Source organism: Hemicordylus capensis, chromosome 4, assembly GCF_027244095.1.
Source record: "Hemicordylus capensis ecotype Gifberg chromosome 4, rHemCap1.1.pri, whole genome shotgun sequence".
Lineage (NCBI taxonomy): Eukaryota > Metazoa > Chordata > Lepidosauria > Squamata > Cordylidae > Hemicordylus > Hemicordylus capensis.
This window is the reverse complement of record NC_069660.1, coordinates 248,072,382-248,088,183: the sequence shown is the minus strand read 5'-3', so window position 1 is coordinate 248,088,183 and position 15,802 is coordinate 248,072,382. Positions and strand designations below refer to the sequence as shown.

Genomic DNA, 15,802 nt, shown 5'->3' with positions numbered 1-15,802 from the left:
CCCTGAGCCATTTTTGGAAGGGTGGTGTAGAAATCAAATAATAATAATTATTATTATTATATTATTATTACCCCAGTACTAACAGAATTAAGGCATGTTACTCCAAGGTGTCAAGATCCTGTCTCTTTTGAAATCGAAGATGACGATGAAGAGGAGGCTCTGGAGGGTACAAGTACTGTACTAGATCCCATAAAATTCCATAAAAGCTACATGTAAAACCTCATTACATTTAAAACCTTAAAATCAGTGAATCAGAAAAAACTATAGGCAACCTCCTGCTCAGAGGCAAGTTGCCTCTAAATATCAGTTGCAGCTGAGCAACAGCAAGAGAGAGTGGGCTTCTCAGAGGCATCTGTGGGCCGCTGTATGAAAGAAGATACTAGACTAGATAGGCCTTGGGCCTGATCCAGCAGGACTAGTCTTAGGTTCTTATGTTAAAATGTGGCTAAAGGCTTATGGCTGTGGTTGCTGCTAAGTAAGGGTCCTGCTGTGATAGCTATTGCAGTGCTATGAAGTATTGTAAGGGGTCATAATTCTGTGTGAGAAAACATCTTGTGCCAGGGATGTTACTGCAGCACAGGCACTGTGGCTGGCAGTGGACTCTGGCTCATTGATTCTTTTGTGGCCATTTTTGGACTATGTTTGAAATGTGTGTTGGGAGGGATAGATTATTTTTTACTGTGTGCTTCTGCAGTGTGTTTTTCAAGGCAGGGTTGCAAGATACATTGTAAATGGCAATGCAAAACTTGTGTGCAGTGCACTCTGTGATGCTATTCCCATGATCCCTGGAAAGCTGGCTAAGGGAGCTCAGCCTGTTTTCCAGGGATTGTGGGAACCACCGGGCTTGCAGGTGAGCCCAGTGCTCCCAAGGCGGCTAGCCTACCTAATTCCCCCTTCCCTTAAATGAGGTTAACGGAACAAGCGCTCTGTTAACCTCACTTTTTTGCTCATGTGTCACCGTGGCATGCAGCGACACATGAGTAGTCCCTGACCAGGAGGCTGCAAGCAGCCTCCCAGGCTTGGGGGTCTCTCTAGGATGCCCCGCACACTTGTGCGGGGCATCCTGGAACTTCCGGGGACCATGTGACCCTCAATCCCCGCAGCCCCCATCAGCTCCGTGATGGAGCCGGCAGCTGATCCGGCCGCCCAGCTGTGAGCAGCTGCTTGTCTGTGGGAGAGCAGGCTAAGCCCACTCTCCCCAACAGAAACTCTTCTCACTGATCATGAGAAGAGCTTCAGTGAGTGCAACTTGTTTTGGCCATAGGGAACAATGGGGAAGCTCAAAACACTCCATTGTTGCCCATGGGTTAGCTCCCACGGACACCAAAATCCTATGGGCGTTTTGGGAAAAGGTTAAAAATTCGTTAAACATCACCCACTTGCCCATACCTTTTGTGGGTTCGGTGATAGATAGCACCCTTCATGCCTTACCACCCAACCCAGTTTGGTGTCCATAGGAGCTACCCATGGGGAGCAATTGGGTGTTGCACATTTCTCCATTGTTCCCTATAGCCAAAACACTTGAAACATTTCGAGTAGTTTCATCAGAACAGCTGACTCCACTGCTGTTTCAATGAAATTTTTCTGCCATTTTACGTTTCATTTCAAACTCTAAATGGAACACAAAAATCTGTTTTGTTCACATCCCTAGACTTAAATGTGTGGGTAGACCCAGAAGGTTCAGTTCAGACAGTCTAGGGGATCAGTGTCAAACTCAGTTCGGTGGTGGTAAGAGTAGAGTTCATATTTCCATTAGGTACAGGGTTCAAAGAGTTAGTATATTTCCAAAGCTGCATCAAAGGACATGGGAGGCAGTAGCCCCTCCCTCAAGTACATGTTTACAGTCAGAAAACAAAAGCAGCAGACAGTATCTTCATCTAGCCCTTTAATTAGGGGAAGTGAGATCATCCATCCACTGCATCATGGACCAGTTGATGTCTTGTATATAGGAACAACATGAAGTATGTCTTATGAAAAGCCAAACAGGAAAGACCAGTATAGAGTAACTTGTACTAATTCTAATTTTGTCTGGCCAGAAACAGGGACGTTTCCTGAGCACATTTCAGAATTTTAGTCATTAACTAGGCAGGATGAGAAGTGGAGAGGTAGATTTTGCTGCCTAGATAGTGCTTTATGCACCTAGCCTCCAGAACTGACTAATTTGCTGATGTCTGTCTTCCAAAATGGTATTTTGAATACCATTAATGGTATTCAGTAATGGTCTGGTGTAGAAAAACAGACTGAAGAAATTTTTTCCTCAGATGTCACTTGTCACTTGAGCATAGCATCAGGTTCTTAAGCCTTTAAAATATTTTTGGTTTCTTTCTTAAATCTGTCTTGTATTCAGCTGCTAAAAACACTCTTGTGGTCTCAAATGCTTATTATCAGATAAAAATTCCCTACCTAGTATTGCTGCTATGCTAGTTATCCTAACTGTGGTATTAAAGTATTCCATAATATCATAGAGAGATCACTACCCAACGTGCTCTAAACTCTTGAATGGGCAACATTCAAAGAGCATCAACAGACACATTTTAGAACTGGTGAAGATGCAGACTCCGCAATCTGTGTTCCAAATATTAGCAAGTATTTAAAGCCATTGAAATGAAACTTTTGTGAACAGTTCATTTGCAATATTCATTAATATTAATCAGTATTAACTAATAAACATTAGGTTGATTGCCCCAGCAGTAACAAAGCTAAAAAAATAAGCTTCAAGGGTCTTAGCATTCTGCTGCAAAAAGGAAAATAGCACCTTGGACTGAACTTCAAATACCAGTGTAGAGCCAAAAGATGTTTCCACTACAGTAGTAGTAGTAGTAGTAGTAATTCGATTTCTATACTGCCTTTCCAAAAATGGCTCAGGGCGGTTTACAAAGAGAAATAACAAATAAGATGGCTCCCTGTCCCCAGAGGGCTCACATTCTAAAAAGAAACATAAGACACACACCAGCAACAGTCACTGGAAGTACTGTGCTGGGGGTGGATAGGGCCAGTTACTCTCCCCCTGCTAAATAAAGAGAATCACCACCAGAATCACCTGTAAGCATGAGTCATGCTCCAAAGAGCCACAAAAGTTCTATGCACCCAAGGAGGACTTATCTGTTCAAACATGCAGGCAGCATCCCATGCCACACGGCAATCCATCCAGACAGAGGTAACTTCCAAAAGCAGTTTGTGGTAACGCACTGGGGGTCTACTGTACAAAGAAGAAAAGTTTAAAAAATAAAAAAAAAATCCCAGCAAGCATCCCCAGTTCTTTGGTTGCACCTCTTTGGATCTTTGCTGTAACTTGTTAAAATGGTTCGCCACTAAAGTGCTATCCTCTGCAAGGCAAGTGGGACATACCGGTAGTGATTAAGCTATACTTCATATCTGGTAAATGCTTCATATTTCTTTTGTTATGGCAAGATGAGTTCTGTAGTTGAGTTTCTTTTGAAATGTGATTTGAGTTGTAAATCAAAAGACCATTCTAGCTGATGGATACCAACCTAGACAAGAAACCAAGGCCAGAATTTCAGCTGAAAAAGCTGTTCATTTGCAGATACTTCTAGGTGAAACTGTTTTTGACAAATGCAAATTTTACTTAAGACATTTTTCCTGCTCATATTAGGTTTGAGAGAGGATAGCAAAATTAGTGCTCTCCATCTCTTTAGGAGTATGTGAAGCAGCCCCTAGTTTTGATGTTCCACAGTTGGGCCTGATTTGAATTGGTGGTTTTGATGGTTGGTATTCAATTCAACCCATTTCGAAGAGGTTGCTTTGAATACGGACTGAAGCACTGGCCACCCAACCCGCCTTCCCCAATACTTGCCTGGTGGGCCTTTCTAATTTACTTTTTGCTCCTGGTGGCCAGGCTGCTGAGGCTGACTTTGAAAACGACACTCGTAACGTGTTTTTGTTACTGGTGCAAAAGTATGCTAGTTCTTTTTCTTAATCATAGAAAGAAAGAACATGCCACCAAAAGGTGTCAGGAAGCCTGGCTGATATATATTTTTAAACCCGCGACAGAATCAGAGGCCTAGGGGACCCTGTAGGCCATCTGGTCCAATCCCCTGCTTGATGCAGGAAATCCAGAGCCAGAGGATCCCCAGCAGATCACTGTTCAGTCCCTTCTTGAAGACCTCTAACAAGGGAGAGCCCACTCCACTCCATTGTTGAACTATTATAGCTAAGAAGTCTCTTCTAATATTTAGCCAAAGTCTTCCTATAAGTTAAGCCCACTAAACCTTGTTCTGCCCTCTTCTGTCAGCCCTTCAGTATCTGAAGTCATGTCTTCTCCATGCCAAACATACCCAGTTTTTCAGCTTTTCCTCATATCACTTGTTTTGCAAATCTCTGACCATCTTTGTTGCCCTCTTCTGAAAGTGCAGTGTCCAGAATTAGTCATCTAAGGCTTAAAAATGAATTTCCTCACTTCCATCTTGTAAGTATTTCCTTGAAAGGCTCATACAAGAGACTCATTCACTGTCTCCCAGAAACCAAAGCCAGCAGGGGATGTTTACTAAACACCCAGAACGCAAAGATTTTATCATTATATTTTGGTCTTACTAAGTCAAAACTATAAGCTCTGCTTCAAAAGGTAGTTATGTTTGTATATAAAAAAGAGGGTCACTGGGAAATGAAAGAGGTGGTTAAACATATATTGTACAAATCTTGAGAGCAAAGATTATTCTTATAACTCCATAGTTATGCTACTACATGAACAGCTGCAGTCTGCTTCAGGGGAAGAAAAAGATACACAAAAAATGGTGATGCCTGTTTTCTGGCTTTGTTGCTTTAACATTCAAATTACTCCCTGTTCACAACTGATCTATAAAATATTTCAGGTCCTTCACAAAGTGCTCCAGGTCCTCAGTATTCTAACTATCCCCAAGGGCAAGGCCAGCAGTATGGAGGATATAGGCCTACACAGCCTGGGCCCCCACAGCCACCACAACAGAGGCCTTATGGATATGACCAGGTAAAATTTTTATATTTGTATTTTGGTTTGGTTTTGTACTTTTAGGGGCTGGCATCCAGAGTGGTGCTAGCACAAGAAAGAGTGCAAACAATTTTCACCATCATCGCCACCTCTTCTTCCTCCTGCATCCATTCTTGAGCCTCCTGAAAAGCCATTTCTCAGGGTTAAGAGAGCCTCAGCAACAGTGGGGGCTGCAGTGGCTGGAGGAGAGAGATGCAGACAGCAGATGGAGACACAACCCTCCACTCCCTGCAGTTACCTGTGCTGCAACTCACACTTTTGCTTGACCCTCAGGATGGCCTTTTGGGAAGCTCAGTGAACTGCAGAGCCTTCTCTTCATTTTATAGCATTCCACTGCCTAGGGCCTAAAGGCTGTGTTCCAACTGTTGCTGATCTGATGTAAAGAGGGCATATGGAGCAGGGCCAAATTTCCTGCCTACTCTTTCTCACAAGCTGATATAGGGCAAAATGGTCCCTCAGATCATGTAAGATTGTGAAGCCAATACTGTGTGCCTAAGGAAATGCAGCACTACAGTGGTAATGCATATGCATACACTACCTTTTATATAGCTAACATTAAAAACAGAAAAGAAAGAGGATGCATATAAACATGCAAAGTGAAATATCTGGGCTGGCAAATTATCGCAAGCCCTCTTTTAACAGAAATACCATCCTCATCTGAACGTGTGGAAGAGACTCCATCCAATTTTAGTGGATAGACTGTTAGGGAGCACTCTATTAGAAATGTGCAGAACTAGGCTTGATTCAAACCAGGCTGGTTCAGATGGTTTAAACTCAAAACAAACCAGCGTTTAAAAAAAAAAAAAAAGGCAGCTGGTCAGAGTTTGGCCTGATTTGAATCACTGGGACCAGTCCGTTACGGACTGGTTTGATCCGGTTTGAGGGGTGATGCTTATAAAGGGGAATCCTCACCGGATTCCCCTTTACAAGCAAAAGTGAATCCTGCCTTTAAAAGGTTTCTAAGGGCAGCAGGGAGCATGGCGAAAGGGCACCTTACCAGCACCGCCAGCGGCTCCTCCAAAGTCTGGTGTTCCCTCCAGCATGGGCCGTGGTGCTGGGGGAGCATCGGGGTTTGAGGGAGCCAGTGGAGGTAAGTTGCCCTCTCACCACCGCCCCCAGCCACCCTTAGAAACGTTCTAAAGGCAGGATTCCCCTTTGCTTGTAAAGAGGAATCCTCACCAGTTTCCCCTTTACGATCATAGCAGCTCGAACCAGTTTGTTTGAACAGGCCAGGCCACTAGACAGTTCAACTGAACCAGTTCACGGACTGGCAGTTCAAATCCAAATGGAACTGCCAAAAACAGTATGTGGACACCCATACTCTTTATCCCTACTTCCATGTTTGGTGTTAACTGCATTATAACACACACAATTGTAGCTCTGTATATCCTTTTCCACTCTGAAATTGAATATGGACTTCAACTGAAGTAGCAACTAGTTAAAAAGTAACTGCACTTGCTCCATGGAGAATGAATCCCTTCTGTTTTCCCTTGCATATTTCCAATGTTAACTGCCCTGCTCTTAAGGTTAGATACAATGTGTACTAAAGGTTAGTCAAACCAGTTTGCAGTATATTCATTTTATACAGGAACATAAACAGCCACCTAATGGTGCAGTGGGGAAATGACTTGATTATCAAGCCAGAGGTTGCTGGTTCGAATCCCCGCTGGTATGTTTCCCAGACTATGGGAACACACCTATATTGGGTAGCAGCAATATAGGAAGATGCTGAAAGGCATCATCTCATAATGTGCGGGAGGAAGCAATGGTAAAGCCCTCCTATATTCTACCAAAGACAACCACAGGGCTCTGTGGTCACCAGGAGTCAAAACTGACATGGTGGCATACTTTACCTTTATAAGCATTTAACTGTTTAATTTAACATTTTGCTTCCCTTCCTGTCTTCCAACTGGATTTCCTAAAGTTGCCTAAGAACATGCTCTTGAATCCATACTTCCCAAAGTGTAGGGTGGGCTCCCTTTAAGGACACATGAATAGTTATTCTCCCAATTAAGATTTATACTCTTGTGTGTTTGTGTGTGCATAAGCTCAAGTTGAACACCTATTCTCAGCACAATACAGTGGCAGTATAGGCAGCTGAGCAGTCTTCTGTTGTTGCCATTTGCCCTGGAGGAGATGCCAGGAGGAAGTGGTGAGAACCTTTTCAGCCAGTCCAGTTCATTCCGGGCTCTTGTTCACTCCTCCCCAACAAGTATAAACCAGGGATTCTCAACGTTGGGTCCCCAGATGTTATTGGACTTCAACTCCCATAATCCCCAACCAAAGGCCACTGATGCTGGGGATTATGGGAGTTGAAGTCCAATAACATCTGGGGACTCAGTGTTGAGAATCCCTGGTATAAACAGATGCCTGTAATGAGGTTGATGGCTTCAAACTGGTTAGTATTGTGTTTAGTATTTTTGCTATCCTCTAAAAGAAAGGTTTTTTTGTTTGGCCATAGGGAAGCTGGAAATTAATACATAGGTAATTATCTACCTAAATTTGTTTATAATATATGTGTGTTGTAGGCTATCTACTGGTAATATTCACTAATTATTATGACACTGAAGAATAGAATAATTTCCCACAGGACTAATTTTGTTGCTAATAATATGCATTCAGGAGGGAACAAGTTTTTGTGTGTATTGAAGAAACCTATATCTATGCCTTGGATATTAACATATTTTACCCCACTTCTTTTAGCAGTACTTTCACAAATATCATATACAAATATGACATGAATAGCAAAATATTTAGATAGAAGCACAGAAACAAAGGAACAGATTAATTTTCTGCTTATAAGCTTTCTACCAGATTCCTTTACAAAGGGCCCCATTCTTTGGGATTTGCTTTTGTATGTTTTTATCCTACCCTTTTGTAGAGGGTTCAGGGCAAGTGGTATTTAAAAAATCAAGGGCCAATATGATGTGCAGTCTACTTTCACTAGATCACTCCATCAGACTGCTGTGCTCTTATAAGCAGCCACAAGGCTGTTGAGAACCTTCGGTTGCACAAGCAGCCCTACACAGTTTTCCCGATTGGCCACAATTTCCCTTCACATCACTATAGTTTATTTCCTTGGTTCTTTGTGGTTAGAAAGCCTCCAACTAAGACTAAATCTGTCACATTGTGTTATTAGAATTGGAAAGTTATGGGAAATGCTTTTGAATATTAAGTCTCAATATGTATTGTTTCCCTCTCAATCGGCTGATATGCACATACGTTAAAACAGGACTTGATGGATCCCAGGTGCCAGGGAGCTGTGGTGCCTACACTAGCATATTCAGTGGTAGCTATTTAATAAAATCTTTTTGTCCCAGGCAGCCCTGTTTCTGTTCTAAGTATGTTACTTGTAAAGCAGATAAAGGAAAAACCCATTTACACTCCCCCTACATAATGTCCAACGCTAGGTCTGGTAAGTTTGTCAAGTGTAAGTTGTCTGGCTCCTAAATTGTCTTTAACGATCAGCAGATGCATACTGGAGGACACTACTATTCTGCTTCTCATCCCTCTAAGTATACTCTATTTGTCAGGTGGCCTTAAAAACAACACCAAAACTAGGGTTGTTCAGCATCATAGCTGTATTCCAACTAGACAGGTGGGCCATGTGCATTTTTATGTTTGGATATTCCAGTGAGATCTGCATAGGCCAAATTATCTGTATATTTCAATGTATTTAAGAAGCATTGTGGCCTGGACTGTGAATAGTTTACTTGCACATGGTATAATGCATGTAGAAAGTTAACTTCGTATATTTATCTCTTAACATATATTATTTTATAAACTTTATGTGCTCGCTTTGGCAGCACATATACTATAAACTTTAGGCTTCTAAGTTTTGTCTGTACAGGAGAATCTCATTAATTGCGGACCCAGCATACATGGTTTCGCGTATCTGCGGTCAGGTAACTGCCACCTGACCTTGGTATACATGAAAAAATTGGGTATTTAATTAGGTTAAGATTCACATATCTGCAGGTTAGGGATGAGTGGAAATGACCTCAGAGGTAATTTCTTCCCACTATTTTGAGGGACAGGAGCCATTTTGTGGCTCTTTTCTGTAAATAAAACAAAACACTTGGGGGGGGGGCATTGCTGGAAAGCTGAGGGCACACAGAGCATGGTAGGGCACTCCCCCCCCAATTTCCCCCACTTTCGGTCAATTTTTCAGTAGGCATATTTTCCGATGTATATTCCAGTATTTTCCTATTTTCCAGTAGGCATATGAGATCACCCGGCATTGTGTGTGTGTATGTGTCAACTTTGCAACACCTGGACCAATATGAATCAAATCAGGCGCAGTTGTAGAGACACATAGGGACCTCAGTGGTATCGTTTGTGATGATGTCATCCACCTGAATCCAAGATGGCAGCCACGTAAACGTTTGAGGTGCAAGTGGGCTAACTTGTGAACCACCTACCAATTTGAACCAAATTTGCTACAGCTATAGGGACACATAGGGATGCCCAAACTGTGTGGTGTGTGGTGGTGTCGTCCACTCCAATTCAAGATGGTGGCCACATGAACATCCCAGGCACAAGTGGGCTAATTTGTGGACTGTCTAACCAATTTATACCAAATTAGGTACAGTTGCAGTGAGTGACACACAGGGACACATCAATGGCATAGTTTGTGATGTCATCCACACCAATTCAAGATGCTGGACGTGTAAACTTTGAGGTGCAAGTGTGCTAACTCGGACAGTCTAACCAATTTGAACCAAATTTGTTACAGCTGTATGGACACATAGGGATACCCCAGTGGTGTAGTGTTTGATGTTATCCACCCCAATCCAAGATGGCAGACGCATGGACATTTGAGGTGCAAGTGATCTAACTTGTGGACCTCGATTTGAACCAAATTTGGTCCAGTTGTAGAGACAGTGAAAGGAAAGTAGGCTGATTAGTTCTAACTAGAACAACTTTGTCTTGTTTTCACCAGCCCTTTTGCTCCCTTTTCACTCTCTTACCCCACTGCCTCAGGAACCTAACCCTGCATTCCCCTTGCTTTAATGCCCCATTATCCATGGTTTCACTACACACACACACACACTGAATGGAACCCCCTTGGATAATGGAGTTCTCCTGTGTTGAAAAATTGTTTTTCTGGTTTTAACTTTTTGCACTCACTATGAATTGTCTCTTATGGCTAATAATGATTAATGCATACCTTCAATTTAGTGATTCCACAAGAAGAGATGGTACTTTCAGCTCCTAGCAATTGTTCCAAATCATTCTCTCCTTTTAATCATTGTCAGTAACAGTTTTAGGAAAGGCAGTAGACAAATTTCAGATTTTAGCCAACTAAGTTTACAGTTGAAATCCTGGAAGTAACCTATTATATGCACTTTTGAAGAAATGGATGTTCAGTGATGTGTACAAGACCTCTGACATGCAGATTTCTGCCCTGTTCATTGCTTTGTTCTAAGAAAATCCTGTTTACACTCTCAATTTCTTTTTAGGGGCAGTATGGAAACTACCAGCAATGAAAAACATATTTCCAGAACAATAAAAAGTACCTGTTAGCAGCCGTATTGTCTCCTCAGCACTGTGGACATCTCTTTTTGATGAGATTCTTCCATTCCATCTAGTTTTGGATATACAAAACAAAAAACAACCACCCCATATTGTTGATAAATGGCTGTTTTACAGTATATTGCCTGTCTGGACTAGTTGTAAACAAAAGTGATTGTCTCTTTCAAAAATTTCACATCTGTACTGTAGATGGCAATATTGGACAGAAAATTCGCTTTCAGACAATTTTGCAATGAGCTTAGAACTGTACATCAAACAAACTGTTACAGACTGAAATGTGTGAACAGCACTGTATGTTTATGAAGGTTAGGGGAATTTAATATTTTTCCACAGATTCTTTTGTAAGGGGAAGGGGAAAATTTTTACAGCAGCAATATTTTGTATATTATGTTTTTCATATGGAATATGCAAGGCAGTACACTACGCACTGGGCAAGGTCAGAAACCTATCTAGATGGGAAATATAGATTGGAATATGAAGAATTCTTGATTAACCAATGGTTTCAAAATGTTGTACAAGAAGCAGAGGTGCCCAGCATATATCCCTGACAGCTCCTAGATGCAAACTTCTAAATCCTAGTTATTTAAATAATGAGATGATCATGGACAATGACACATTAGTATAAAGAATTAATTTTGAAATATTTTGCGTGAAGCTATTTTGTAAAAATGGTTTCTAGCACTGACTGGTTTTCTCTCTTTGTAACAGGAAAATGTTTGGATTGGATTTGTCTTGTAATCGTTTCGCATAAATCAAGCTGTAATGTTTTTTCCCGATTACAGTAACAAGAAATTTGAAAAGTGTTCATTTAACCTGGCTTGAATATACAAAGTATTTAAAAACAAATATAGATAGGTTGACATGTATTTTATTTCATAAATGTATTTAACTTTTAGTAGGATAATTTGTATGTAACAGAAATAGCATAGAAGCTTTTGTAAAACTCGTATCTAAACTTTCTCAACTGATAGTTAATATCCTTAACAAAAGGAGGCATTTGTTGTTTATGTCCATGTCTGTACTGGTTAATATGAGACCAAGAGCAAGTTTTAGTGAGGGTTTTTTTAAAAATGCCAAACTCTATTGTGAATTGCAGTAATGCTTACAATGTTGCATGTGAGGTAGCCACCACCTGGATGAACAGCATAGCCATAGAGAGCACACACTGTTTGAGACTGTCTCCTGCTGTTGTTTCAGGTGCACTTCTAAAATACTGTGCGGCACAAGAACACATGCATTCCAATAATCTTGGCAGACATTTAAAAGAATATAACTAAATTCAGTCCAGGAGTTAAATATGTTTATTATATGTTGATATATTTCAACAGGGAAATGGCATTTATAATAAGCTGTATCTAAATAATAATAATGAAAAGAAGCAGTCCTCCATAATTTTAAATGGAGAACAAACTTCTTTTTTTATGATGGTTGCAGATTAAAATCAAGTTTTGAACTGAATATGCAAGGAACATTGGTATGAATTAAATGCTTCTAGGTTTTGTGCCAACTTTCAACCACTGTGTACTTCATTGCTATTTAAAACTGTACTCCAACACTTACAGAAGAATAAATTATTTGTGATTTTAATTTCCTCATCTGCTCTTTTTAAATTAGATCTCTATCATTCTGGCATTTCATTTGGAGACTTTGTTGCAGTTTTTTATTTTATAGTAGTTGGTCCAGGATAACCAAATTGTATTTGTATTCTAGAACTTTATCAAAATTCTCTTGCCATAGCCAAGTTAATTAGAATTAACTGTTCAGTAATCAGCATGTTGTTGTGTGTAGGCTGTTAGTTACACGATTCTCTCTGAAAATGATGGTCCATGAGGCTATAATCAAGATGACTGAATTAGATAAATGAGTTGAGACAAAAATTTACTGAACCCAACCTGCTATAGATATGTTATCTCATTTAAAATAAGCTCAACTGACATTAAGAAATAATTTGTCTTTCCAACCGATCTTGTGTTGTCTTATTCTCATTTTTAATGGAAACTAAAATTGCAGTTTTAATAAGCAGAATTTCCTCCAGGGTTTCTCTCCTAGGGAATAATGCATCTTCAAGGTTTAATTGTTTTATAACGGTCCTATTTTGTAAAAGTTTTAATTGGTGGTGACAAACATTACCTTATTCCTCTGGTATTGTGTTAAAACAACAACTTAAGAGATAGCTTCCTTTGATCATTGGCATTTTCTTTAATGTATTCTAAAACCTAGACAAAGTAAAATACTGAGAATACTACAAAATAGCAAAGTTATGATATATTGTCTGATACAAGTGGCTATCCTTCAGTAAATGAAAATCCATCCCAAGGGATTGTGGCAGAAGAGTCCCTAAATTGTGGCATTCTAGGCAGAAGAAATCCAGCGTCCCCCAGAGAATCATTATGGGTGACAATACGATGACTGAAAGGAAATGTGTTACTAGGGATGTGCTATCACCCTCGGGATCAAAATGCTGAGAATGACCTGGAGTTGGAGAAGCAAATCAGAGAGGTGTCAAAAGAGAGACACAGCAATAATGGGTGACTTCAATTACCCTCACATAGACTGGGTAAATTCAAGTGGGGATATTGACAGAGAGGCCACATTTCTAGACATACTAAATGACAGTGCCTTAGAACAGTTGGTTGTGGAATGAACCAGAGAGAAGGTGACTTGGGATATAATCCTGAGTGGTGCCCAGGACCTGGTGTGAGATGTAAGAGTTGTAGAACCATTGGGGGAATAGTGACCATGGTGTGATCCAATTCAGCTTATATGTGAGTGGAGCACTTCTAAGGAAGCCCAACACAGATATGTTGGACTTCAGAAGAGGAAACTTTTCAAAAAGGAGGGGATTGGTAAAAAAAAGAAGATGAAAGGGAAAGTCAAGAGGGTCAAATCACTCCAGAAAGCATGGAACTTACTCGAAACCACAATAATAGCAGCTCAGTTGGATACCAAAAGGGAGAAAAGGTACCACCAAGTTCAGGAGGATGCCAGCATGCTAACTAGTAGAATCAGGCAACTGATAAAAGGGGAGAAGACTTCCCTCAGAAAATGGAAGTCCTGCCCAAATGAAGAGAACAAAAAGGAACAAAAACTGGCAAAGGAAATGCAAGGAAACAAAGGATGCAAAAAGAGTTTGAGGAGCATATAGCTAGAAGACAAAGTGAACAACAAATTTGTTTAAATGTGCTAGAAGCAGAAAACCTGCCAGGGATGCAGTTGGACCCTTAGATGATGAAGGGGATTAAGATGGTGAAAAAGATTATTAAAAACAATGAGATTGCAGAGAAGCTGAATGAGTTTTTTGTATCTGTCTTCATGCCAGAGGATACTGATCATATACCCTCTCCAGAATTGAGCTTTTCCGCTTTAGCGGCTGAAGAACTGAGCCCATTTGAGGTGACAAGGAAAATTGTTCTAAACTGTCTTGAAAAGCTAAAAATTAACAAATTGCCAGGGCCAGATGGCATTCACCCAAGAGTTCTGAAGGAACTCAAATGTGAAATTGCCAATCTCCTAGCAAAAGATATGTAACTTGTCCCTACAATCAGACTCTACCAGAGGACTGGAAAGTAGCCAATGTGGCTCCAATCTTCAAAAAGGGATCCAGGTGAGATCTTGGAAATTACAGGCTGATTAGCTTAACTTTGGTGTCGGGTAAATTGATGGAAAGCATAGATAAGGACAAAATGGTTAAACATAAAGAAAAGGACTTGCTGAAGGAGAACCAGCATGGCTTCTGCAAGGGTAAGTCTTGCCTCACTAACCTTTTGGAGGTCTTTGAGAGTGTCAACAGGCTTGTGGATAAAGGTGATCCAGTTGACACAGTTTACTTGGACTTGCGAAAAACAAAGTTCCCCACCAAGGCTCTTGAATAAACTTAGCAGTCATGGGATAAGGGGACAGGTTCATGTGTGGATTGGCAACTGGTTGAAGGAGAGGAAACAGGTTAGGAATAAATGGACTGACTTCCCTTCACAAAGGAGGGAAGTAAGAAGTGGGATTCCGTCAGGGATCTGTATTGGGACCAGTACTCTTTAACTTGTTAATAAATGATCTAGAAGTTGCGGTAAACAGCAAAGTGGCCAAATCTGCAGAGGGCACTGAACTATTTAGGGTAGTGAAATCAAAAATGGATTATGAGGAGCTCCAAAAGGATCTCTGCAAACTGGGTGAGTGGGTGACAAAATAGCAAATGCTGTTCAATGTAAGCAAGTGTAAAGTGATGCATATTGGGGCAAAAAACCTCAACTTCACACATACACTGATGGGGTCTGAGCTGTCAGTGACTGACCAGAAGAGAGGTCTTGGGGTTGTGGTGCACAGCTCATGGAAAGTGTCAACTCACTGTGTGGCAGCTGTGAAAAAAGCAAATTCCATGCTAGGGATAATTAGGAAGTGGATTGAAAAATAAAAATGCTAGTATTATAATGCCCTTATACCAATCCATGGAGCGGCCACATTTGGAGCACTGCGTGCAGTTCAGGACATTGTAGAACTGGAAAGCTGCAAAAAAGGGCAACCAAGATGATCAGGAGCCTGGAGCACCAACCTTATGAGGCAAGGCGACAGCATCTGGTGCTTTTTAGTTTGGAAAAGAGGCAACTACAGGGAAACATGATTGAGATGTATAAAATTATGCATGGAATGCAGACTGGACAGAATTTTTTATCCCTTTCTCACAACAATAGAAACAGGAGTCATCCCATGAAACTGAAGGCCAGGAAATTTAGGACTGACAAAAGGAAGTACTTTTTCATACTGTGCACAATTGCTTTATGGAAATCTTTGCCACAGGATGTGGTGATGGCCCCTAGCATAGATGGCTTTAAAAGGGACTTTGACAAATTTATAAACGACAGGTATATCAATGGCTATTAGTCTGGTGGCTATGGGCCACCTCTAGCCTCTCAATACCAGTTGCAAGGAAGCAACAGCAAGAGATAGGACATGCCCTCACCTCTTGCCTGTGGGCTCCCCAGAGGCATCTTGTGGGCCACTGTGTGAAACAGCATACTGTGCTAGGTAGGACTTGGGCCTGAATCATCAGGGTTGTTCTTATGATACAGGAGGTCTGATATGCCTTCTATCTGATTGATTTGGATCAATGGGAGTTTGGAGTATTACCTGTTGGAATACTCCTTCCTTGGACCTTGAAAAAGCTGCTGTCTCAATAGGTGGTGGCAGCATTTTAAATAACTACTCTTCATGGAAACTGCCCTAAAATGCCCTGGAGAAGGAAGCAACTTTGAGCATCACTACCAGTGCACAGCCAGACATTCCACAAAG

The 15,802-nt window shown here is 41.0% G+C and overlaps 1 protein-coding gene across 4 annotated transcripts in view; it reads left to right on the top strand.

Moving 5' to 3' along the window:
• The window catches only part of SS18 (SS18 subunit of BAF chromatin remodeling complex), a 43,489-nt gene extending 31,383 nt beyond the window's left edge, over positions 1 to 12,106 (top strand). For all 4 annotated transcript variants that reach the window (XM_053247029.1, XM_053247027.1, XM_053247028.1 and 1 more), the window contains 2 exons: positions 4,830 to 4,963; positions 10,447 to 12,106. In XM_053247029.1, coding sequence (XP_053103004.1) covers positions 4,830 to 4,963; positions 10,447 to 10,473 — 161 coding nt within the window. In that variant the 3' untranslated portion in view covers positions 10,474 to 12,106. The remainder of the gene's footprint in view (positions 1 to 4,829; positions 4,964 to 10,446) is intronic.
• Positions 12,107 to 15,802: the final 3,696 nt, after the last annotated feature.